The sequence below is a fragment of the Mauremys mutica genome, chromosome 4 (assembly GCF_020497125.1).
Source record: "Mauremys mutica isolate MM-2020 ecotype Southern chromosome 4, ASM2049712v1, whole genome shotgun sequence".
Taxonomy (NCBI): domain Eukaryota; kingdom Metazoa; phylum Chordata; order Testudines; family Geoemydidae; genus Mauremys; species Mauremys mutica.
In genome coordinates this window covers 50085864-50111562 of record NC_059075.1, presented here as the reverse complement: position 1 = coordinate 50111562, position 25699 = coordinate 50085864, and the positions used below count along the sequence as shown (strand labels likewise).

The 25699-nt window shown below is 48.4% G+C and overlaps 1 protein-coding gene across 2 annotated transcripts in view; it reads left to right on the top strand.

Moving 5' to 3' along the window:
- The window catches only part of G2E3 (G2/M-phase specific E3 ubiquitin protein ligase), a 58372-nt gene that overhangs the window by 29821 nt on the left and 2852 nt on the right, over positions 1-25699 (top strand). The window contains exons 10-15 of one of the 2 annotated variants that reach the window (XM_045017219.1): positions 12500-12624; positions 14361-14493; positions 21630-21776; positions 23894-24207; positions 24942-25123; positions 25460-25632. In XM_045017219.1, coding sequence (XP_044873154.1) covers positions 12500-12624; positions 14361-14493; positions 21630-21776; positions 23894-24207; positions 24942-25123; positions 25460-25632 — 1074 coding nt within the window. The remainder of the gene's footprint in view (positions 1-12499; positions 12625-14360; positions 14494-21629; positions 21777-23893; positions 24208-24941; positions 25124-25459; positions 25633-25699) is intronic. The other variant, XM_045017221.1, reaches the window with a different exon arrangement.

Here is a 25699-nt window from a genome sequence, read left to right as displayed (position 1 = left end):
TTCCTGGCACTGTTCCCGGCACCGTGACTCCCGGAGCCGCTCCCGGCACCGGCGGTCGAGATCCCGGTTGAGCTCCCGGCACCGGTCGAGATCCCAGTTGAGCTCCCGGCACCGGTCGAGCTCCCGGCACCGCGGCAGTCGATGGTCCCGCTCTCCGTCTCGGCACCGCGACGACCGGCACCGATCCTCGGCACCGTACGGGGACGGATTGCCAGCATCGACGGCGCAATCCGTGAGTGCCTCCGCCCCTCCGTGGCCGTCTCGTCACTCCTCGGTCGCTTCGCGGGCAGACAGCTATAGCCATCTTCCAACTGCCCCGCAAGGACAAGTCCACGGTGCGCAGCAGTGGGGCTTTTGGGTCCCCTGGGCCCAGTACGAAGCCCACGGGCCCCCTTGCCCCCCGCGGACCCCAGCCTCCGAACGCAGAGTGCCAGAGGCCACAGTAAGCAGGCCGCCCCCATCACCACCAGGTGAAGCCCAGTCACCTCCTGGTCCTGCGGAGCATCCGCACTCCGAGACAGCTGCCCACCCCATGGAGGAACCACCTTCGGAGGTTGTGGTCCAAGGTCGGTCCTCGTCATCCTCGCCAGATGAGGCGGTAGCGGGAGCATCTACGGCGGACCCTCCACCTATTGACTTACGGGCCCACCAAGACCTTCTTCGCCGGGTGGCAAAGGCTATCGACCTCCCCGTGGCGGAGGTCGTGGAGGATGAAGACCCGGTGACAAATGTAATTGGGACTGAGGCCCCAGTGCGGGTGGCCTTACCATTCATACGCACCATTCAAAAGAACGCCACTACCATCTGGCAGTCACCGGCGTCCGTCCCTCCCACCGCCCGCGGAGTAGAAAGGAAGTACTCCGTTCCCCCAACGGGGTACGAGTACTTGTATACCCATCCTGCACCAGACTCGCTTGTGGTCCAGTCGGTCAACGACAGGGAGAGACATGGCCAGCCAGCTCCAGCGCCGAAATCGAAGGAGGCTAGTCGCATGGATCTGTTGGGCCGAAAGGTCTACTCAGCGGGGGGTCTCCAGCTCCGGATCGCCAACCAGATGGCCCTCCTCGCCCGATACACCTTTGACATCATGGTGTCCCTGGTGAAATTCTCGGAGCTGATACCGTCAGCCTCACGCCAGGAATTCTCGGCCCTCCTGGAAGAGGGCAAGAAATCCTCCAGGTCCTCCATCCAGGCAGCTCTGGACTCGGCGGACTCGGGTGCCAGAACCTTGGCCTCTGGAGTGACCATGAGGCGCATCTCCTGGTTGCAGTCCTCCACCCTGCCACCGGAGGTGCAGTATACTTTACAGGACCTACCCTTCGACACTCAGGGTCTGTTTTCGGAAAAGACGGATTCCAGAATTCAGACCCTAAAGGACAGTCGAATTGCCATTCGCACTCTGGGTATGCACACACCGGCTACCCAGCGAAGGTCATTCCGGCAGCAACCCTACCGGCCCTTTAATCAGCCCAGGTCGCGACCCTATAATAGCCGGCGACCCGGCCTGAATCGCCGCAGACCGTCGGGCAACAGGCGCAACCAGACCCAGGCGCCTTCCAAGGCCCCTCAAGGGCCCAAACAGGCCTTTTGATGGGACGCCCGAGGACGGCCCATCAGTCTCTGTACCGGATCCTTCCCGTTTATTTTACAACCGCCTTTCCCACTTTCTTCCGGCGTGGTCCCAAATAACAACGGACAGCTGGGTGCTTCGTACAATCCAGTCGGGTTACCGCCTTCAATTTGTTTCGCCTCCTCCTTCCCACCCGCCTTCCCCGTCCCTCTTCAGGGACCCCTCTCACGAGCAATTCCTCCTGCAAGAGGTCGAGACTCTGTTGAGCGTGGGTGCCATAGAGGAGGTGCCTCACGACATGCGGGGCAGGGGATTCTATTCCCGTTATTTTCTCATCCCCAAGGCGAAAGGAGGTCTACGTCCTATACTGGACCTCCGGGAGCTCAACAGGTACCTGCTCAAGCTCAAGTTTCGCATGGTCACCCTGAGGACCATCATTCCCTCCCTGGATCCGGGAGACTGGTTTGCCGCCCTCGATATGAAGGACGCGTACTTCCATATCGCGATTTACTCTCCCCATCGACGCTACCTGCGGTTCGTAGTCAACAACGCGCACTACCAGTTTGCAGTGCTGCCATTCGGCCTGTCCACCGCGCCGAGGGTCTTTACCAAGTGCATGGCAGTGGTTGCTGCAGCCCTCCGCCGTCGTCGCATACACGTATACCCGTATCTCGACGACTGGCTGGTTCGCGGGACATCCCGACAGCTGGTAAAGGACCAGATGTCAGAGATACTATCCCTGTTTCGATTCCTCGGCCTTCTTATCAATGCCGAGAAGTCCACTCTAACGCCATCGCAGCGACTGGAGTTCATCGGAGCGGTCCTCGACTCCAGTTTGGCCAGGGCCTGCCTCCCTCGCTCTCGGCACCAGACGATGGTCTCCATCATCCAGGACCTTCTCACCTTTCCCACGACAACGGTTCGGTCCTGCCTGCACCTCCTGGGCCACATGGCGTCCTGTACGTTCGTCACCGCGTACGTGAGGCTCCGCCTCCGCCCTTTTCAATCTTGGCTGGCGTCGGTATACCGCCCGCACCGCGACTCGATAGACATGGTAGTCACCGTCACAAAACCGACACTCGCTTCGCTCAGCTGGTGGCTGAACCCAGAGGTCGTGTGTGCAGGAGTCCCGTTCCGCCCTCCTCGCCCATCCGTCACCCTAACCACGGATGCCTCGGCGTTGGGATGGGGGGCTCACCTGGGCGATCTTCACACCCAGGGTCTCTGGTCGCCCCAAGAGCTCGCTCTCCACATCAACGTCCAGGAGCTGCGAGCGATCCTCCTGGCGTGTCACACCTTCCGCGCCCGTCTGCAAGGCCGCTGCGTGGCAGTCTTCACGGACAACACGACGGCAATGTTCTACGTGAACAAGCAGGGCGGAGCCCGCTCCTCCCTCCTCTGCATGGAAGCGATGCTCCTGTGGGACTTCTGCGTGACCCACTCCATTCACCTGGAAGCGTCATTTCTTCCAGGAGTGCAGAACACGCTGGCCGACCATCTCAGCAGGTCGTTCCTCTCCCACGAGTGGTCTCTTCGTCCGGATGTGGTGCACACAATTTTCCGGAGGTGGGGGTTTCCCCAGATAGACCTGTTTGCCTCCAAGGAGAACAGGAAGTGCCATCTGTTTTGTTCATACCAGGGTCGCTCCCCAGGCTCCCTGTCGGACGCGTTCCTCTGCTCCTGGACGGATCACCTCCTCTACGCCTTCCCTCCGTTCCCGCTCGTACACCGAGTGCTACTGAAGCTTCGGAGGGACAGGGCCCACGTCATACTCGTTGCTCCGGCCTGGCCGAGGCAGCACTGGTACACCCTGCTGCTCGAGCTCTCCGTTCGGGATCCCATTCCCCTTCCGTTATGGCCGGACCTCATCACGCAGGACTTCGGCAGACTCCGCCACCCGGACCTACAGTTCCTCCATCTTACAGCTTGGTACCTGCGTGGCTGACCCACGCAGAGAGGGGCTGTTCGGCGGCAGTACAGCAAGTCCTACTTGAAAGCAGGAAGCCTTCCACTCGCTCCACCTACCTCGCGAAATGGAAGCGTTTCACGCTCTGGTGTGATCAACGGGGCCTCAATCCCTTCGTAGTCCCTATCCCTACCATCCTGGACTACCTCTGGTACCTTAAGGAGCAAGGTCTTGCGGTCTCCTCCTTGAAGGTGCACCTGGCAGCCGTGTCCGCCTTTCGTCCATCCATGGGAGGTCGGTCCATCTTCTCCAACCCGATGGTTTCCCGCTTCCTTAAAGGCCTGGACCGCTTGTACCCGCCGGTGCGGCGTCCTACCCCAACCTGGGACTTGAATCTCGTTCTGGCCAGGCTTATGGGACCGCCCTTCGAGCCCCTGGCCATGTGCTCTCTACTCTATCTCTCCTGGAAGACAGCCTTCCTCGTCGCAATTACATCAGCGAGACGAGTTTCTGAGCTCCGTGCCCTAACGGTTAGTCCACCATACACCGTCTTCCACGGAGACAAGGTGCAGCTTCGACCACACCCGGCCTTTCTCCCTAAGGTGGTGTCGGCCTTTCACCTTAATCAGGAGATCTTCCTTCCGGTCTTCTTCCCGAAGCCGCACGCCTCACCTCGTGAGCAACAGCTTCACACCCTGAACGGCCGCAGGGCCCTCGCTTTTTATATCGAGCGGACGAAGCCCTTCCGGCGTTCGCCACAGCTGTTTGTAGCAGTTGCCGACCGCATGAAAGGCGAACCGGTCTCCTCGCAGCGGATTTCCTCCTGGGTGACGGCATGTATCCGGACATGCTACGAGCTTGCTCGCGTGCCACCATGCCGCCTCACCGCTCACTCGACGAGAGCGCAAGCCTCGTCGGCCGCCTTCCTGGCCCATGTCCCCATCCAGGACATTTGTAGAGTGGCCACCTGGTCTTCTGTCCACACCTTCGCTTCCCACTACGCGTTGGTGCAGCAATCCAGAGACGATGCAGCCTTCAGCTCAGCAGTCTTACACTCTGCCACGTCTCACTCCGACCCCACCGCCTAGGTAAGGCTTGGGAATCACCTACATGGAATGCATAGGAGCAATCACTCGAAGAAGAAAAGACGGTTACTCACCGTAGTAATTGTTGTTCTTCGAGATGTGTTGCTCCTATCCATTCCAGACCCGCCCTCTTTCCCCACTGTCGGAGTAGCCGGCAAGAAGGAACTGAGGAGCGGACGGGCCTGCTGGGGTATATATTCGGCGCCATGGCGGCCCGCTGGAGTTGCTAGGGTAAAAATGTTCCGAAGAGCCGTGCACGCGCGGCGCGCACGCCTAACTGGAATGGATAGGAGCAACACATCTCGAAGAACAACAGTTACTACAGTGAGTAACCGTCTTTTCTTGTCATCACCTTCAAATTCTTGCACTGGTTTTCATCACCAACCACATCCCTTCTGCTTTGCCTTTTTTTGTCTCCTTGTTGGCTTTTTTCATAAACGTCTCAGTATTCTCTTCCACGGTTCCCATCAGTATGGAACTTTCTTCTTCGAGTGATTGCTCATATTCATTCCAGTTAGGTGTGTGCGCGCCGCGTGCACGTTCGTCGGAAGATTTTTACCCTAGCAACACTCGGTGGGTCGGCTGGGCGCCCCCTGGAGTGGCGCCGCTATAGCACCAGTTATATACCCCTGCCGACCTTACCGCCCGTGTCGGTCGTTGGAACAGTGGAGCGCGGCTTAGCTGACCTCCACTTCCCTAGCTACTCGTAATTTTCTCTTGTTAATTCTTGTATATAGTTCAGATTTATATAGTTGTAGTTAACTTTATTCGTTTGTAGTATAGTTAGTGTATTTAGTTCACAGGGGTTCGGGGATTATCCGCTTCCCCACACCCGGTGCCGGGTACGATGCCCGGTTCACAGGGTTTCACAACGCTCGGCCGGCCACAAGCCGATGCCGACAAGAGATCCTCTCCTAAGTGCCTCGAGGAATCTCACCTGCCAGATAAGTGCCGCATTTGTAAGGCCTTTAATCCGAGAACAAAAGGGGAGCGGGACTTTCGTCTCAAGCAGCTCCTGAGGGAGGCAGCTCTTGCTCCTCCGCTCTCGGCACCGAGCGCTGGTTAGTCTTCAAGAAGCGCTCCCTCGGCACCGGATCGCCGGTACCGCCAAGGCCTCTCGGCACCGGCCGTCACTGGCTCCGACGTCCGCTCGGCATGGATCCCTCTCCTGGAGGATGAAGAGGCACAAGACTCTTGCTGCGTCCGAGCCGCCTGCTCCGCAGCCCGAGCGCTATACTAAGTCGGATCGCCCGGCACCGATGTCTGCCGCGGCACCGACAATATCGGCACCGTTAACTCCGGCCATGCAAGAGCCGTCGAGTCCGGTGCTGGAAAGCTCCCCGGTACGAGCCGTGGTCGAGCTCACTATTAAGCTGCGTCAGAGCCGCCTGCTCCGCAGCCCGAGCGCTATACTAAGTCGGTCTGCCCGGTTCTGATACCTGCCGTGGCACCGACAATATCGGCACCGTCAAGTCCGGCCACGCAAGAGCCGTCGAGTCTAGTACCTGAACGCTCCCCAGTGTGAGCCGTGGTTGAGTTCACTATTCCCTCCACGCCGGAGACATTTCCACGGCGAGGGAGTTGTTGGCAATGACAGCGCCTGCGCTGCCTCAACCCCTGGCACTGCCGGTGCGGGTTATATTGTCAATCAGCAAGCCTGCCTTGCTCAGACCACCCTGCGTCGGCACCGCAGGGCAGCAACGTTCGCAATCGCGGTCCCGCAGATGTTCTCGGTCCTGTCGCCAAGCCAGGTGCTGGCACCGCTCACGGTCCTGGCACCGTTCTCCTTTTTGGTACCGGTCGTACTCGCGGCACCGATCAGCGTCCCGTTCGCCGACCTGGTACACTCAGCGCCGATCCAGCTCCCGGCACTGCTCCAGGCACTGGACTCCTGTAGCCACTCCCGGCGTCGAGCCTCGAGATCTCGGTCGACCTCCCGGCATCGCTCTGGTCACAGGTCCCATTCTCGCTCCCGATACCGGTATGCCTCCCGGTACCGATCCTTGGTGCCGCGTCGAGCGACATCAGCTAGAGAGGGAGACTCTGCCCAGGGCTTTTAGCTCCTCCATGGCCATCCATTCGGATGTGCACACCAGAGTCTTCCAGGGGCCCCAGGCCCAGGACCCTGACCCCCATCAGTGGCCACCCTGTACTTCTTGGGCGTGCCATCCGGCCAAAGGCCTACCTGTGATCCCATCTCGCTCTGTTCCGTCAGAGCACTGGGTGCCAGAGGCGACAGTTAGCCGCCCCCCTCCGACCGGTACGGAGGAAGCCCCGGTTCAGCCACCGGATTCCCACATCCCGCCGGATCAGGAGGTCGTCCAGGAACGTGAGCCCACACAGGACCCACTTGTCCCTGGCCTGTCTTCTCCCTCCTCCCCAGATGAGGCGGTGGCAGGAGCGTACTCCTTGGGCCCTCCCCTAATCGACTTGGGAGCCCATCAGGACCTCCCGAGATGGGTGGCACTCACTATTAATCTCCAAGTGGCCACTATCCCACCCGTGGGCACGGGAGTCGAATGCATGTGCATGGTATTCTCCAGGGGCGATGGGCACCTATATGTACGTCTTTCTCCCTGCTCCCTTGTCATCTAGTCCGTCAATGAGACGCAACGCCATGGCCAACAGGTACCAGCCCCTAAATCCAAGGAGGCTAGGCGAATGGACTTCCTGGGCCATAAGATGTACTCGGCAGGCGCCCTGCAACTTCGCGTAGCAAACCACCAAGCCCTGCTTAGCTGTTACTATGGGCGGCGGTGGGAGAATTTACGGAGTCGGTTTCTCAGAACTCCCGTCAAGAGTTTGATGCCCTCCTGGAAAAAGGGATAAAAGTGGCGAGAGCTTCCCTCCGGGCCTTGTTGGATGTAGCTGACGCCGCAGGCACGACTCTGGCCTCGGGTGTTGCCACAAGGCGGATTTCATGGCTCCAGTTATCGAGCCTTCCCTCGCAGCTGCTGCACACTATACAGGACTTGTCCTTCAATGACAAAGGCCTGTTCTCAAAACTGACCCTAGGCTGTAAGGCCCAAAGGACAGCAAGGTCACTATGCACTCCCTCGTGGCATGTACATGCAGGTGTCTCACCGCCGACCTTTCCGCCCAGCCTCTCTGCCCTTACCCTGCGCCTAGACAAAGACAGGGCTTTGCCAGCAGGCGTCGCTGAGGCAGTCGTAGGCGTTGGTCAGGACCCCAAAGGGGCCAACATCCTAACCACCAATCGAGCAAAAGTCTATCCCTCCTCATCCCTCTTAGGGACTCCTCTCACGAGCAATTCTTCTTGCAAGAGGTGAGGATGCTCCTCACCATCGGAGCTATAGAGGAGGTTCCAAGGACGAAAGGGACAACGGGTTCTAGTCCCACTAATTCCTGATCCCCAAGGTGAAGGGAGGTCTCAGACCTATCCTAGACCTGCGAGAGCTCAACAAGTTTATGATATACCTGGAGTTCCGCATGGTATCCATGGGGACCGTCATCCCATCCTTGGATCCCGGAGACTGGTATGCCGCCCTTGATATGAAGGGCGCATATTTTCACGTCGCCATTTATCCTCCACACAGAAGGTACCTCCGGTTTGTGGCCAACCGTCATTTCCAGTTTACGGTCCTCCCGGTTGGCCTCTATACAGCCCGAGGTGTATTCACAGTGTCTGGCTGTAGTCGCTGCCCTCCGCCACCGTCGGATACACGTTCTCCGTATCTAGACGATTGGCTCATTCGAGGGACCACTGGGGCCCAAGTTACCACTCATGTGGGCATCGACAAGGTCCTATTCTTGCGTTTAGGCCTGATGATCCATAGAGGAATCCACCCTGATTCCCACACAGGGAATATACTTAAGTGGGGGGGCCATCCTGGACTCCAGTATCGCACAACCTGCTTACCTACGCCTTGATTTCACGCGATGGTAACCATTGTACAAGGTCTCCGGACCTTCCCAACAACTTTGGCTTGCACTTGCCTAGGTTTCCCGGGTCACATGGCTGCCTGCACGTTCGTAACCAAACATGCCGGGCTTCGCCTCCATCCATTTCAATCGTGACTCACCTCGGTGTACCACCCGGGCAGAGGCAGCATGGTCATGGTAGCCTCGATTTCCCCCCCCCCCCCCGAGCGTCCTAGGCTCCCTCGACTGGGGGTCGACGCCCTCCCTGATGTATGCAGGGATGCTGTTCCATCCACCTCACCCCTTGGTGTCCCTCATGATGGACGCCCCATCTCTTGGCTGGGGTGCTCACTTGGGCCAGTTTCGCACTCCAGGCCTTCGGTTGGCTCAAGGGCTGGCCTTGCACATCAGTGTCCGGGAGCTGAGAGCAGCCTGCCTTGTGTACCAGGCGCTTCAGCAGCACCTGCAAGGCTATTGGGTCTCGGTGTTCACAGACAACACAACGGCCACGTGTTGCATAAACAAGCACGGAAGAGCACGGTCCTCCCCTCTTTGCAGGGAGCTATCCAGCCCCGGGACTCCTGCACAGCCCAATCGATGGACCTGGTAGCGTCCTTTCACCCAGGGGTCCGGAACACTCTGGCGGATCGCCTCAGCAGATCCTTCCTGTCTCTCAAGTGGTCGATTCCTCCGGACGTTATCCATTCCGTTTCCGGAAGTGGGGTTTTCCCCGCATAGCCCTCTTCACTCTCGCGAGAACAGAACGAGAGAGAAGTTCTGCTCATTCCGAGGCCTCTCTCCCCGGGCTCGATCTTGGCTGCTTTTCTGATGCCGTGGACGAGCCGTCTGCCGTACGCTTTCCCGCCGTTCCCGTTGGTTCACAGCGTCCTGCTAAAACTCCGCAGGGACAGAGCGCACCTGATCATGTTTGCTCCAGCGTGACCCAGGCAGCACTGGTACACCATGTTGCTAGACCTGTCGGTAGCCAACCCGATTCCCCTGCCTCTTTGCCCAGACCTCGTAACGCAGGATCACGGCAAACGTCACCACCCAGACCTGCAATCCCTGCACCTCACAGCATGTCTGCTGCGGGTCCAAACCGATCCGAGTTATGTTATTCTGCCTTGGTTCTACAGGATTCTCCTGGGTGGTAGGAAGCCTTCCACTCAGTTAACGTATCTGGCCAACTGGAAGTTTCTCTCTTGCTGCTACGAAACGCTCAGTGTTTCTCCCACCGAGGTTCCGATCCATTCCATCTTGGACTACCTCTGATCTTTCAAACAGCAACGCCTGGCGCGGTCTTCATTAAGGGTACGCTTGGCAGCCATCTCTACCTTCCACCCAGGGGAGAGTGGCCGCTCCATATTCTCACACCCTGTGGTTTCTAGGTTCCTCAAGGGCTTGGGGCATTTATACCCCCAGGTTCGCCGCCCCGCCAACACCTGGGTCTTCAACCTGGTTATAAGCAGACTTATGCCTGCCCCATTCGAGCCACTGACAACATGCTCGCTGAGATACCTGTCCTAAAGACAGTTTTTTACTTGTAGCCTTTGCATCGGCCAGACAAGTCTCCGAGCTTCAGGCTCTCACAGTGGAACCACGGTGTACTGTGTTTCGCAAGGACAAGGTGCGGTGGTGACCACGTCCGGCCTTCCTCCCTAAGGTGCTGTTGACCTTTCATATCATCCAGGATATCTTCCTTCCGGTATTCTTTCCGAAGCCACATTCATCGCGCAGGGAGCACATTTGCCCTCCCTAGACGTCCGTAGGGCGCTTGCTTTTTATGTCGAGCGGACAAAGCCCTTTCATGCACCTCAACTCTTCGTTGTATCGGCAGACCGGATGAAGGGCCTACCTGTCTTCTCCCAGAGGTTTTCATCTTCAGTGACGTCATGCATTTGCACCTCCTGTGACTTGGCCCATGTTCCATCGAGCCACCTTACTGCTCGTTTCACCAGGGCTCAGGCTTCTTCTGCTGCCTTCCTGACTCACATACCCTTTCAGGGGCTATGTCGTACTACTTCCTGGTACTCGGTCCACACCTTTGCCTCATTGGTTTAACAGTCCAGAGATGATGCAGCCTTTGGCTCAGCAGTTTGCATTCTGCAGCATCTCACTCCGACCCCACCGCCTAGGTAAGGCTTGGGAATCACCTAACTGGAATACATATGAGCAATCACTCGAAGAAGAAAAGACGGTTACTCACCGTTGTAACTGTTCTTCGAGATGTGTTGCTCATATCCATTCCAGACCCACCCTCCTTCCTCACTGTCGGAGTAGCCGGCAAGAAGGAACTGAGGGGCGGATGGGTCGGCAGGGGTATATATCTGGCGCTATAGCGGCGCCACTCCAGGGGGCGCCCAGCCGACCCACCGAGTGTTGCTAGGGTAAAAATCTTCCGACGAACGTGCACGCGGCGCGCGCACACCTAACTGGAATGGATATGAGCAACACATCTCGAAGAACAACAGTTACAACGGTGAGTAACCGTCTTTTCTGAGCTCATCAACAAGGCCCCTACCCTCCCCACATTTAAGTCCCTCTTGAAAACCATTTCTGTTATACTGCCTATCAGAAATCTAGCTGGCTTAAATTGACAAGATTATAACGTTGTGGCCAAACACCATGATGGCCAATTCTAATTATGTGTACACTGCCTAATAATTGTCTTAGTTGGTGAGCTCCATTGAGCAGGGATCATGCCTTTTTGCTTTCTGTCTGGAAAGCATCTAGCACATTGTTGGTACTACTGCAAACAAATATATAATATAAAGATCTAGGCAAATACTTAAAAAAAATGTTTAAATGTCTCTTACAGAACAGTCACAGCTTTTGAAAAGTGGTGAGGTATTCAGATACTGTATCAGACAAAATACAAATTGGAAAAAACAGCCAGGGGACTTTGAAAAAGCTGGGCTGTGGATCCCACAAAGTACTGAAGGGGAAAGTAACTGGCTGTGCAAATTGGTTGGCTTAAAAAGGGTACACTAGCTGCTCCATGGCCTCTTTAAAACTGGATATTCTGCAAAGCTGACTAGCGTTCTAATCACTGCATTCAGACTTAGGCCTGGTCTACGCTACACAGGTCGAGGTAAGCTGCCTTACGTCAACCTAATTATGTCAGTGTCTGCACTACAGCCTTGTCACGCCAATGTAAGTTTCCTACTACTCTGATAAAATAACTCCACCTCCACGAGAGGGATAGGGCTTATGTTGGTGTAGTTAGGGCGACACGTCTGTGTAGATACTGTGTTACTTGCACCGGCTGCGTTGCTTATGTTAGCTGTGAAATTGACAAGAAAGCCAGGCAGCTAGAGCCCGAGTGCCCCCCACTTCCCAGAGAGCTGTAGACAACTGGATCCCACCCCCCAGCTGGGAGCCGGAGTAAGAAGCCTGAGCAGCTGGACCCCGCTCCTCACAGGGAATTGGGAAGCAAGAAGCCCTGGGAGGCTCCCTCCCAACTCCCCACCTGAGAATGTTGGCTATCTTGTCAATTTACAAGGCTTCCTGGCATGGGGTGGGGGCCAAGAAACCAGGGCAGCTGGACCTCGCTTCCCAGGGGCGAGAAGCCCTGGGCGGTTCTGTCCCCCCGCTCCCTAGTGGGGAAGGCGGAGACAAGAAGCCCTGCGCGGCTTCCCCCCTTCCCAGCAGCTAATGAGGAGTCGGAGGGGAAGCGCAGCCCACCGGGATTCTGTGGGGCAGCTGGGCTCCTGGCAGGGAGCTGCCAGCGGAGCTGAGAGACTGGGCTCACAGTTCCCCACACTCCCTCTCTTAGGTCAGTGGAAGTGCTCCTGTTATGGCTGTAAGATGACCTAATATAGGTTAACTTGAATTTTTAATGTAGACATACCCTTGTTGTGAATTGGGAGTGCCCTTTCTTTGAAAGAGGATACTGTACATCCCAAGGGGCTAACTATATATCATTTAAGTAGAGTTTGGTAAATAATAAGGGATTTGTGGCTAGGTAGGTGGATTGGATTTACTGCCTACCAGCCTTTTTTTTTTTCTTCTGTCCTTCCTCTCTTAATTCTAAGTATAGTGTGTTTTTTCTTTTAGTAAATGGGAAATCAAATGCTGTCAGTGTTGTGGTTCCCGTGGGACGCATTTGGCCTGTTCCCCAATAGAGTCATGGGAGGAAAACTGGGAATGTATAGAATGCAGAAGTATCTTCGCTAAGTCAGGTAATATTATGAAATGCTGGGACATAGTTTGACATTTGGTTTTTCTAGGGCTGTCAAGCAATTTAAAAAATTTAATCGTGATTAATCGCACGGTTAAACAATAATAGAATACCATTTATTTAAATATTTGTGGATTTTTTTACATTTTAAAATATATTGATTTCAGTTACAACACAGAATACAAACTGTACAGTGCTCACTTTATATTTATTTTTTATTACAAATATTTGCACTGTAAAAACAAAAGAAATAGTATATTTCAATTCATCTAATACAAGTACTGTAGTGCAGTCTCTTTGTCATGAAAGTTGAACTTACAAATGTAGAATTATGTACAAAAAATAACTGCATTCAAAAATAAAACAATGTAAAACTTTAGAACCTACAAGTCCACTCAGTCCTACTTCAGCCAGTCACTCAGACAAACAAGTTTGGTTACAATTTGCAGGGGATAATGCTGCCCACGTCTTGTTTACAACGTCACCTGAAAGTAAGAACAGGCGTTTGTATGGCACTGTTGTAGCCGGTGTCGCAAGGTATTCACATACCAGATATGCTAAACAGTCATATGCCCCTTCATGCTTCAACCACAATCCAAAGCAGAGTGGACCGACGCATGTTCATTTTCATCATCTGAGTCCGATGCCACCAGCAGAAGGTTGATTTTCTTTTTTGGTGGTTCGGTTTCTGTAGTTTCCACATCGGAGTGTTGCTCTTTTAAGACATCTGAAAGCATGCTCCACATCTTACCCCTCTCAGATTTTGGAAGGCACTTCAGATTCTTAAACCTTGGGTCGAGTGCTGTATCTATCCTTAGAAATCTCACACTGGTACCTTCTTTGCCTTTTGTCAAATCTGCTGCAAAAGTGTTCTTAAAAGAACCTGTGCTGGGCCATCATCTGAGACTGCTATAACATGAAATATATGGCATAATGTGGGTAAAACAGAACAGGAGACATGCAAATTCTCCCCCAAGGAGTTCCTTCACAAATTTAATTAATGCATTATTTTTTTAACAAGCATTATCAGCATTGAAGCATGGCCTCTGGAATGGTGGCCGAAGCAAGAAGGGGCATATGAATGTTTAGCATATCTGGCATGTAAATACCTTGCAACACCGGCTACAAAAGTGCCATGTGAATGGCTGTTCTCACTTTCAGGTGACATTGTAAATAAGAAGCAGTTAGCAGTATCTCCTGTAAATGTAGACAAACTTCTTTGTCTTAGCAATTGGCTGAACAAGAAGTAGGACTGAATGGACTTGTAGGCTCTAAAATTTTACATTATTTTGTTTTTTAGTGCAATTATGAAAAAAAAAACCCTCCTCATTTATAAAGTACACTTTCATGATAAAGAGATTTCACTACAGTACTTGTATGAGGTGAATTGAAAAATACTATTTCTTTTGTTTATTGTTTTTACTGTGCAAATATTTGTAATAAAAATATAATATAAAGTGAGCACTGTACACTTCATATTTTCTGTGTTGTAATAAAAATCAATATATTTGAAAATATAGAAAAACATCCAAAATATTTAATAAATTTCAATTGGTATTCTGTTGTTTAACAGGCGATTAATCATAATTAATTTTTTTAATCACAGTTAATTTTTTTAAGTTAATTGCGTTAGTTAACTGCTATTAATCAACAGCCCTAGGTTTTTTTTATATTTTTTTTGGGTTAATTTGACACCAGTATATTTTTCAGAAGAATAATAAGGATTTAATTGTACAGGGAATTACCAAAATCAGAAAAAACGCTCGTTGGCTACCTCAGAAAAAATAGACGTTACTGGTCGTTTGTTGGAAGAGCCCTCTCCCAAATGCCCCAGACAGTCACCAGGATCCCAGCACAGCTTTCTTCTCAGGTGTGTAATTTTGCATGGGGAGGAAACAACTGCTTGAAAAAATACAGAAGGAATTATGATATGAAATGGAAGAAAATATTTAGAATATGAGGACACACACTTATTTTCATCTTGCAGCAAATACTTCCTTTATTGAATTGCAGAACTAGGCATCCAGGCATCCATATTTATGAGTGAAGTAGTCACTTGTGGTACATGATTCATGAGTTGGCCATAAATTTCTAGTATTAACTCACTAACCAGAGATGGCTATGCAAACCAGTCTATCAAATTAATAATCCTTCAGTTGAGCACTAAATTATGTCCCCTTACAAAAGCAATATTAAAAGAAACTTGAATATTTAAAGTTAGGACATTTTTAGCTTATCAGCATTTCACATTAATTTAAATAATGCAGTGGAAAATTAACTCTTAAAATGAATAAAGAATTTATTTTCTCTAGTAATAAAGTATATATTAATTGAAGTTTGAATATGTTGTAGTTCAGTTGTGAAATTAAAATAAATGCAACTGATAAGGTTCTCATAGCAATTGAAATATTAATTTGTAAGGGCTTGCGGTTCAAAAATATGAGTCTGTCTGTATGACTCTTGTATTTTTAAAGTGCTTTCATTTACTTTTGAGGCAATTCCTAGAATTTCTTGCCTGCAGTATCTTGTGATACTTTGTCTGCTTGTCATCTGAACAGTTAATGAAAGCATTTATAAATATCAGAAAGACGGGCTGAAGGACTAATTATTTTTCTTTGAGTATGTGTCCATGTGGATCTCACTGTCAGTGCATATGTGCCTTGTGTGCAAGATCAGATTCTTTTGAACAGCAGTGTCCGTCAGGGTCACCTATGTGTCCTGTGCTGCCTCCTGCTCTCATTCCAGGGTATAAAGGGCATAGCGGTCATAACTCTCCCCCAGTTTCCTCTTACCGCCCGTGATAATGAGACGGAACCTAGGAAGTGTCCAACCCACTGCTTTCTTGAGAGCTTCAAAACCTGTGTGTTTTACAAAAATTGCTGAAAAACTTTGTCTTCACCTTTTTGAACTGGAGTCTTTTTTTGTTTTGTTTTTTAAAAATGTTGTCAAGTCCCTTGTACAGCATCATCTGCCCCACCTCATGGTCACCCCAAAAGAAAAGGACCCAGAAAATCAGGATCTTGTTGGTCTTAACTTAAGGTATATTCCTCTCACTTATTATAGCTCTGAATTAATTACTCGGCCATGTTTGCAAAGTATAACTTCCTTACCTGTGAGAGAGTCACCTCTTCCTCTCCAAAATTCCACAGGAAAATAGGGAAGAACAGAAGGAGATCATAAGAGGGCCAAAGGGCGGCCAGAACAGCTCTACAAGCAGTCATCTGACATGGCCACAAGGGCAGTGGCCATGACCATTGTCATGAAGAGGTCTTTGTGGCTGTTAGCATTAGGCTTCCCACAAGCATTGCATGCCACCATAGAGGACCCTTTGACATGATGGAGCTTTTTAGCAATAGATGAAACACTCCATTAACTGAAAGACTCACAGGCCACACTATGATCCGTTTGGATATGTACCTTGCCAAAAGCTGCACAACTGATGGCAGAGGATGCTGTTTTACATCCAGAGCACCTGCTGAGGAAAAGACCTCAATACTCTAGAGAGTCCCATCATTGTCATCTGCCATTGTTCATCTAGTACCATTACAGAGTCAGTATGTTTGATGGGAGTGTCAAGAGCCACATCAGAACTGGTGAAAAGCCTGTCTCTGTTTTTGGATCATTTTGCCCCTTTCCACCAGGCGTGGTTACTATCACAACAGACAAGTGGGTGATGAGTATCATCGCCCACAGTTGCTTTGTTCTTTTCCACACCCAAACTACTTCCCCATTCCTCTTCAGGGACCCTTCTCCTGAGAGCCCATTACAAAAAGAAGTGGTCTTGTTGTTTTGTCTAGGAGGCATAGAGGAGATTCCTCAAGAGGACAGAGGAGAGATGTCTGCTCCCAATATTTTTTTATCCCAAAGAAGAAAGGGAGAAGGGGGGTATCTTTATCCTATCTTAGACCTGAAGAGACTGAACAAATACTTATGCCATCTGAAAATCAGGGCAGTAGGTAAATATACCTAGACCAGTGATTCTCAAACTATGGGTCGGGACCCCACAGTGGGTCACGGCCAGGGCGAGCATTAGACTTGTTGGGGCCTGGGGCTGAAGCCTGAGCTCCACCCCCACCCTAGGGTGACAGGGCTCGGGCTGCAGCCCCCTCTTCCCCCATGTCCTAACTTCCCTTTAAGCTGTGCAGCTGTCTATTAAGCGCTGTGAAGGCGCTCAGGGCTGTGACGGGGAGAGATGCCTCGTCCGAAGCCGGACCCAACCCTGCCCAGCCACAGACTTGCTGCAGCCCTGATCCAGCTCAGCGCCAGACCTGCCACGGCCAGGGGACTGGCGCCTCTCCCCCGACCTGGCCCAGCACCAGACCTGCTGCCGCTGAGGGACAGGCACCTCTCCCCCATCCCAAAGCCAGCCTGGCCTGGACCTGCCGCAGTTGGGAGAGGCGGCTCTCCCACCCCCACCCCAGGTGCTGTTGCAGGGAGACAGTGCTGGGGGGCGGAGGGTGGAGGAGTCCTCTCTCCCCACTGTAGCCCTGGGAAGCCCCACTGCACTCCAAACCCCTCAGCCCCACCCCAGAGTCCTCACATCCCCCGTACCCCAACCATCTGCTCCAGCCCAGGGCCCCTCATCCCTAGCCCAGAGCCCGCACCCCCAGCTGGAGCCATCACCCCATACCCCAACCCTCTTCCCCAGCCCTGAGCCCCCTCCCACACTCCAGATTCCTCGGCCCTTCCTCGCCACATGAATTTTGTTATGTGTACCAATATGGAGGTGATGTGTGACACATCACCTCCATATTGGTGCACATAACAAAATTCATTCTGTACATGGATGGGAAAAATTAGAGGTAACACTGACTGGGTCATGTAGTAACTTTTTTGTCAGAAGGGGGTTGTGGTGCCATTAAGTTTGAGAAGCCCTGACCTAGACCATCCCTAACAGGTGTTTGTCTAACCTTGTCTTAAAACTCTCCAATGACAAGGATACCATAGCATCCCTTGGAAGCCTATTCCAGTGCTGAACTATCCTTATAGTTAGAAATTTTTTCCTAATATCTAACCTAAATCTCCCTTCCTGCCGCTTAAGTCCATTACTTCTTGTCTTTCCTTCAGTGGACATGGAAAACAGTTGACAGATCTGAAGACTGTTATCCTGTCCTCCCTCAGTCGTCTTTTTGCAAGGCTAAGCATACCTTGTTTTTTTAACTTTTCCTGATAAGTTAGGTCTTCTAAATCTTTCAGTATTTTTTGTTGTTCCCCTCTGGAGTCTGTCCAGTTTGTCTGTATCTTGCTTAAAGATACTTAAATATTTTCTTTGTTTAATAAATCAGTTAGTTTTAAATGCAAAACATGTTTTGATAAACTTTTTTCTTCTGTATCCAGCACATTTAAGGCAATTTTATTTTTGTGTATTTAATTACATTTGAATTTCCATCCAAATAGAATTTGACACAAATTACGAGTAAATTAATAATTTAGTACATAAGAAATGCATTGTTCACCATTTTCTAACATAATAAAAATGTAAAAATTAAGAACCTTAATAAATAAAAAATGTAAAAATATAAGAATCCAAATAAAGTTAAATTAAACTAGATACTTAAATATAGATACATTGTATCCTCCTGTTTGCAGAAAGAAGTACCATATTTAGTGCAAAGATTATATTTAGTTGAAAATAACATATTTTAATTGTCCCAAGCTTTCTTTGGGAAAATAACTGAAAAGTACAAATGTAAAACACAAGTAAAATGAATAATTTAAATTAAGATTTCCTGCTTGCTGATTTAAATCACGATTTAAAATGGTGATTTAAATTGCTTTGATTTAAATCAATCCTACATGTAGGAAGCCCACCTGGATCACCTACAAATGCAAGGGACCCAGAATATGTTACTTCACATAAATGTCCTGGAACTCAGAGCCATCAGGCTAGCCTGTATGAAATCCCTACCTGTCCTCTGAAAAGCCGCAGTCCAGTTTTTGACAGACATGTCCATGGTGCACTCAGTAACCAAGCAGGGAGGCCATTAAACTCTAGAATAGGTATCACCAGTTCAGGTAACTTTGGCACTTCTCCCTAGAATCAGCAGCAACCTGGCAGACTACTTGAGCAGACAATCCAAGACCAGTCACGAGTAGTCACTGCAGAGGTCCATCATAGAGCCGATATTTCATCGATGGGCAAGGATATCGGTGTGATAGATCTTTTTTCCACCAAAGACAGCGCCAAGTATCAGGACTTCTGTTCCAGAGGGGGCATGAGCTTGAGATCGCTACCAGATGCCTTCTTAATTCCACTGCAAAATGGCCTCCTGTATGCTTTCCTGCTTATTCCCCTGATCCCCAGGGTGGTTCCCAAAGTCAGATGAGACACAGCATGTCATCCTCATAGTTTCTGCTGGCTGAGGCAGTTTAGACTGATGGATTTGCTGCAGATGTCCATTCAGCTGCTTGTTCAACTCCAAACTGCTCAGACCTGATTTCCACAGCACCACAGTCAGATACCCTATCCATATGCAACATCCCTGCATCTTGCAGTCTAGATGTTAGCTGGTTGAGTGCCATGGACAAGGACTGATACAGAACTGGAAGATATCCACCAGACAGACTTACTCATTAAAATGGAAGTGTATCTCCATATGGGTGGCCCAACATAACCTGGACCCTACACAGGCTTTGGTACCAAATACCCTTGACTACTTGCTGCATCTGAAACATTCTGACCTTTCATTCAGCTCCATTAAGGTCCACCTTACAGTGATCTTAGTGTGCCATCCTCCTGTCCTATTATGCTCCAACATCCCTCACCTAATGGTATCAGAGTTTCTCAATGGTCTCTTACATACTTACTCACCGATCATAGAAACTGCTCCTGCCTGGGATCTCAGCATTGTCCTCTTGAGACTCAGGGCCTCCCTTTGAGCACCTTTGAGAATGCTTCATACTTCATCTTACTCCGAAGACTGTTTTCTAGTTGCTCTTACTAGTATGAAAATGAGCGAACTCCAAGTATTTATGGCTGACCTTCCTTCCCTTCATAACATTTCATAGGACAGTGGTGGTGAAACCTTACCCCAAGTGCATCCCAAGGTGGTTTCAGATTTCCATCTGTACCAACCTATTCTCAAAGCCCAATGCTACATTAGAGGGAATTTACCTATGCGGGGTATGTCCAGAGCTTAACTTTACTCATTGACAGAACCAAACTGTTTAGGCCATCTCCCTGGTAGTTTCTGGCTGTACCCAGCCATTCCAAAGGCCAGGCCATCTCATCACAAAAAGTATCTAAGTGGATAACACAATGTGTCTTGCTGTGTTACCCACTTGTTGGGTGATGTACCTCTTCCACTGAACAAGAATGCTCACTGCACCAGAACTCAAGCGTCATTCTCTGCCAGCTTCAGAAATGAGCCAGTTTTTGAGATCCACAAGGCACCCATTACGTTTCGTGAAGCAGGGTGCACTGGACTTAGCTGTCAGGGCAGATGCCATGTTTATTAGAATAGTACTACAATTTGTTTGACTGATGCAGCTGATACTTCTCATCCCACTATCCAGAGGGTTTCTTTTTGCCAGATACCTACCGTGGGATCCACACTGACATATACACAAAGAAGGGAGAATGGTTACTTACCCTACAGTAATTATGGGGTTTTTTTAGATATTGTCGTCAGTGTGGGCTCTCACAACCTGCACTCTGTCCCCAGTTTATGAGCCACACCTAATGTGGGCTTTGAATCGTGAGGGAATTGAGGGAGGATTACAGTTGCTCTGCCCTTTTTGCCCTAACAAGTCCAGGAGCATGATAAGGCACAGGGTGCGTGCACTGCCCAAAGAAACACCACTATTTTAAAGAATCTGCTACGGCACACATGAGGTGCATCTACAGTGGGACCCACAGTGATATCTCAAAGAACCCGAGTTACTGTAAGATAAGTAACTGTTATTTATCATGGGTGTAGTAACACACCTACTGTAGTTAAGGTTAAGTTACATTTTTGAAGGCTGCCATTGGACTGCTGCCCTCATTCCATATGTACTTGTTAGCTGGCATTCTTCTCTTGGTTTCGCAGTATAAGAACACACATGTACGTGGCAGGAGATGGCAGTGCAATTTATCACCTATGAGCTGCAGACTCTGGAAAGTTGAAGTTTCAGTGCTAAGGGTCTCAAAGGCCAGGAAACTTTACTTTTTTATTTTATTTTATTTTTATTTTGAGGGTACATGCAAGTTTAACTGTCCCTCTGGGGCATATAAGAGATCAAATAACTGATGACTGTTGTGCACAGAAATTGTTTCTTTCCTAGTTCTTGAGTGCTTAATTTTGCAACCTTAACATTGCTTTAATTTTTTTTTGCATGTTAATATAGGAATTTTGCCATCTTTGGAGCTAAACAAAATCAGAATAAGAGTAACTCTAGAAGACTTAACTGGAACTTACAACATTACTTAGTAATTAAAAGGCGAGATGAAAAATTGCAGCACGTTACTTCAGTTGTGTGTATTGAACTGGTGCCAACTAATACCAACACTGGATCATATAATGCAGTCTACCTATGGGAGTAACATAACATAACATCAGTACTTAATGGTTCTCAAGGATTATCAAATTTCAGTTTGTGTGTGGGATATAACACTGTAGAAAACCATAGCACCACTATGCACTGAAAAAATTGAGGTTACAATATTTCCAGAGATAGAAATTTTATTTTATTCCATTTTCTAGTGCTGACATTTTTTATTTTATTCCATTTTCTAGTGCTGAATGGTGGTGGTAATGTCCGCATTTCTAGGGTTCAGCAACTATTTGATTATGTAAAAGAGAGGTGGGTCTGAGGAATGCAAGGTCAATTATTGATGACAAAATTTACTTCAGTGACTTCTAGTCGTTGGGACAAGCATTTATATTGTGGTATAGAAACAAATTGATTCCATGGCTTTATAGCAACGTAGGGTTCTTTAAATCACACTTGAGGTAAACAGATCTACTATTACTTTCAAATGAATGTTTACATAAAGTTCAGAATGAGAAATTAATTTTGTAATAGCTTTTCCCTTTCCAGGTCACCAAAGATGTTGTACAAGGAGTCAAGCTGTTCAGGCACATTATTAGACCTTCCAGCATCTAATAAGATGGTTATGTCCATATCCCCACTGATCAATTCTTCATCAAGGAATCTATCACTAAGAAGAATGTAAGTTAATATTTCTTTCATATTGAACAAGGCTCTCTAAATCAGGGGTAGTCAATTATTTTTTTTATCAAGGCCCAAATTTCTTTGTCCAGGTCCATACTCCAGAGAAACATGTTTCACCCTGCAATAACAATCATAATAAGTAAATAAAAAGTGTTCTTGTTCTATTCAAAAGCATCTGGCGGTCCAGGTCTCCTCTAGATTGTATAAAATGAAATGTATTTCCTCCAGGATATATACATTGAAAGTGCAAAATAGAATGCTTAACCTAAGAACTTGCTGAAAATCCTGATTTATGAAATTCTTCTTCGAGTGCTTGCTCATGTTGATTCCATTCTAAGTGTGTGCGTGCCCACATGCACAGTTGTTGGAGACTTTTGCCTTGGCAGTATCCATAGGGTTGGTTGTTGTGCCCTTTGAAGTGCCACACTTATGCTGCGATATATCAAGTGCCTCTGGCCCTACGCCCTCTCAGTTCCTTCTTACCGCCCGTGACGGTTGGTTGGAGCGCCTCGTCTTGCTTAGCAAGAGCATTAGCAGTTCTTCACTGTTCAGGTTGTTCTCCTTTGTTATTTAGTCAGTGATTAGTTAGCTGTTAAGTGTTTTAGTAGTAGTTTTAAGACTAGTTTTAAGACTAGTAGTAGTCTAGTAGTTAGAGCCCAGGCTGGGATTTTGTCCTGGAGTGGGGCATACCCTGCTCTCCAGGCTTCAAGACATGTTCTGAGTGCAGCCAGCCAGTGCCCATCAGCAACCTGCACGAGAGTTGTCTGAAGTGCCTGGGGGAGTCCCTTAGAAGTAATAAATACAGTGAAGCTAAGGCAGTTTATCAATTCTAATAGAACTTGATTGTAATTTTGTAACTAATTTTTTATTACTTTAAAATACATGGTTCCAATAGTGTTACCTGTGAAATCATGTATTCGTATATCTCAGAAATCTTTGAATTTGAGTTCCTTTTTTAAGGGCTGGTCTACACTTACCTTGCAGTCCGACGCGGGGAGTTCGATTTCTCGGAGTTCGAACTATCGCGTCTGATCTAGACGCGATAGTTCGAACTCCGGAAGCGCTAGGTCGAACTCCGGTACTCCACCGCGTCAGGAGGAGTTGCCGGAGTCGACCTGCGAGCCGCGGACTTCGCTTCCCCGCCGTCTGGACGGGTAAGTTTTCGAACTAGGGTAGTTCGAATTCAGCTACGTTATTCACGTAGCTGAATTCGCGTACCCTAGTTCGAATTAGGGGGTGTGTGTGGACCAGCCCTAAGTTAGAGATTTTACATCAGACTAAGTATATGGTTTTTAAGTGTTTATCTTTATTAGCTTCCAGAATGTTCATGTAACTCCATCAGGGCAGTATGTTCCCATGTACTTGTTACAGTCAGTGGCCCTTTATAGGGATGCCACTTGTCCAGGTTTTCCGCAGGATCATCCCTTTTTTGAGATAGCTATCTTGAGTAATTTCTAAGGGTGCTCAGTACACCTGGCCAGCTGTCAAGTTTTATGGGCTCAGGATCATCCCAGATGTCCCCCCGTTTTTTTCTTTTTGTACCGCAGAGTGGGCAACACTAGCTTTTAAGATTAAGGAGTTGTAGTCTCCAGGCAGGGCACGTGATGGCAAGGGGTCAGTCAGTCAAGCATCATGTGACTACTTGCTGGAGAGTATATAAAGGAAAATTCTTGGCTTATTTTCAGGAGAACAAGAGTTACGGAAATGCCCTGAGAGAAGTCCTAGGGGATTGCCAGGAAAGACTACCAAGAGAGAAGGATATATCCTCTCATTACTCTTTTGGTGATAAGTGGAACAAGCCTCCATTACCCAGTGTCTTGTGTTATTTTGAGACTCTTGTATCTTGTGTTAATTAATAAAACCAGCCCTGAGAAAAGGGACATAGCACTCAGCTTGAAAGCTTGGGCTTTATTTTGACTAGTCCAGCTGGTGAGTCTGTCCATTGGCTTGCAGTAACTGATAGGAACTTGGTAAAATGTCAGTATCCATAGATGGGTGCCAGAAGGATAGACTTTCTGATTCAGAAAGGCTGATCTATGATTTCTTATACTGTCATTGTCAATAACCATATATCCTGCGTTTCATTAAAAAATGTGCTCGTTTGTGTCTTGTAGGCAACTAAGAATACAAAAAAGAGAAGCTTCTAATATACTGAGGGAGTTAAAGTTACAGGTTAATAATACAAAAACTACAAGACTGAACATCAACAGAGACAATATCTGGAGTAGTGCCTTAAAAGGATTCAGAGGGCGAAACTTCAATCCTGCAAACACTATGGAAGTGAAGTTCACAAATTGCAAGGGTAGAGTAGAGACAGATATTTTTCATGGATCAAAACATGAGTTTTTCCGATTATTAATGCTTCATCTTCAGAACTCATCACTATTTGAGGGCTCTTCCTCAAAGAACTTATCTCTTGATTCTCAAGGTAAATACAGCATAAATTTTATGATAAAACATAGTTCTGTCAAAAGTAATTTTCAGTATAATAAACATCTGAAAAAAAAAAAAGTTAATTCTGATAAGATAAAATTACCATGAGCCCCACAAAATAGAAGTAGATGTGTGCCAAACTAATTTTTCCTTTTATTATTTTTAAAATGTGAGTTTTGGGGTAAGAATTGGGCAATGAATAAGTTGTCTACGTTTTTTACTGCTAATTTGGTGTGATTGGAATACTTGATAGTAATAATACTATGTGGACTTGCAATCAGATTTGGAACTCTTGATCTCTGGACCTCAAGAAATTGAAACAGGAAACACTCAGTTTACCTTTTCTCAGAAAGGGTACCTTTTCTTCTTTTCTTCTTTTCACTTTCCCTTCCCTCTATTTCTTGTTATCTCTCCCCTCCACTCCACTGTATTTATTACTTCTCCAGAGCTGCTTGAAGTGCTATTTTCATGCCTCAGAACTGAGCGCTGTGTAAGGTAGAGAGCGGGAGAGTCCACTGTGATCGGGCTTGGCTTGGCTTGGCTTGAGGGGCGGAAGGAGGGGGTAGGGAGAAAGTTGCTCCTTCACTTGGTCATATCCATGAATTTTTGTCAGTGTTATTGTCTCAGCCGTAAGAGTTTGTCTTATATGCGTATTAATATGAGAGAGTAGTGATAACTGTTGCAGATCATAGTTTATTATTAATTCAAATATACTTTCTTTATTTACAGCTATAAAAGAGAATTTATACTATGAAGCTGGCAAAATGATTGCAGTTTCTTTGGTTCATGGTGGTGTACCTCCCAGTTTCTTTTCCAAAACTCTGTTTAACTGTCTTGTTTATGGACCAGAGAATGTGAAACCAACAGTGGAAGATGTTGCAGATTTTGATGTAGCACAGACAATAAAAATGGTAAAGTGCCCCACCCAGTGGTGTTCTCTTGCTTTGGAGCCTTGAGATGCTAGATTTGAGATTAGACTTTGGGATAGGCATGTTTCTGGCAAGTTTTGAGGAATAGTATATGATTGATCAAATTCAGTGTATGACTATTGTCCTTTTGACATAATCTGCATCCTGTTGACAATACGTATGCCTCAGCCAAAGGTGTTCAGATACTTCCATGACCCCCATCATCTTATTACTTGCTAGGAAGAGATTACTGATTCCAGACTTCTAAATTTTATATTTATTGATGGAACAGATATGAAGCAAACAAATACCTAGTAAATGTTTTATTTCCTACTGTAGATAAAATCATCAAGAACTCTGGCCAGCTTAAAATCTACAATAAGTGACTGCTATGAATATCTTACTATTGCTGGATGTTTAAGACCTATGACAACTCTATGTGATAAGGATATGTTGGTGAACGACTTACTGATCTATCATGTAATTAAGCGAGTTCATTCACCTTTTGAAAGGTTTGTTTGGTTGTGAAAGTTTTAAAGTATTCATTTTTACTTATTAAACTATTGAGAAGCATTGAAA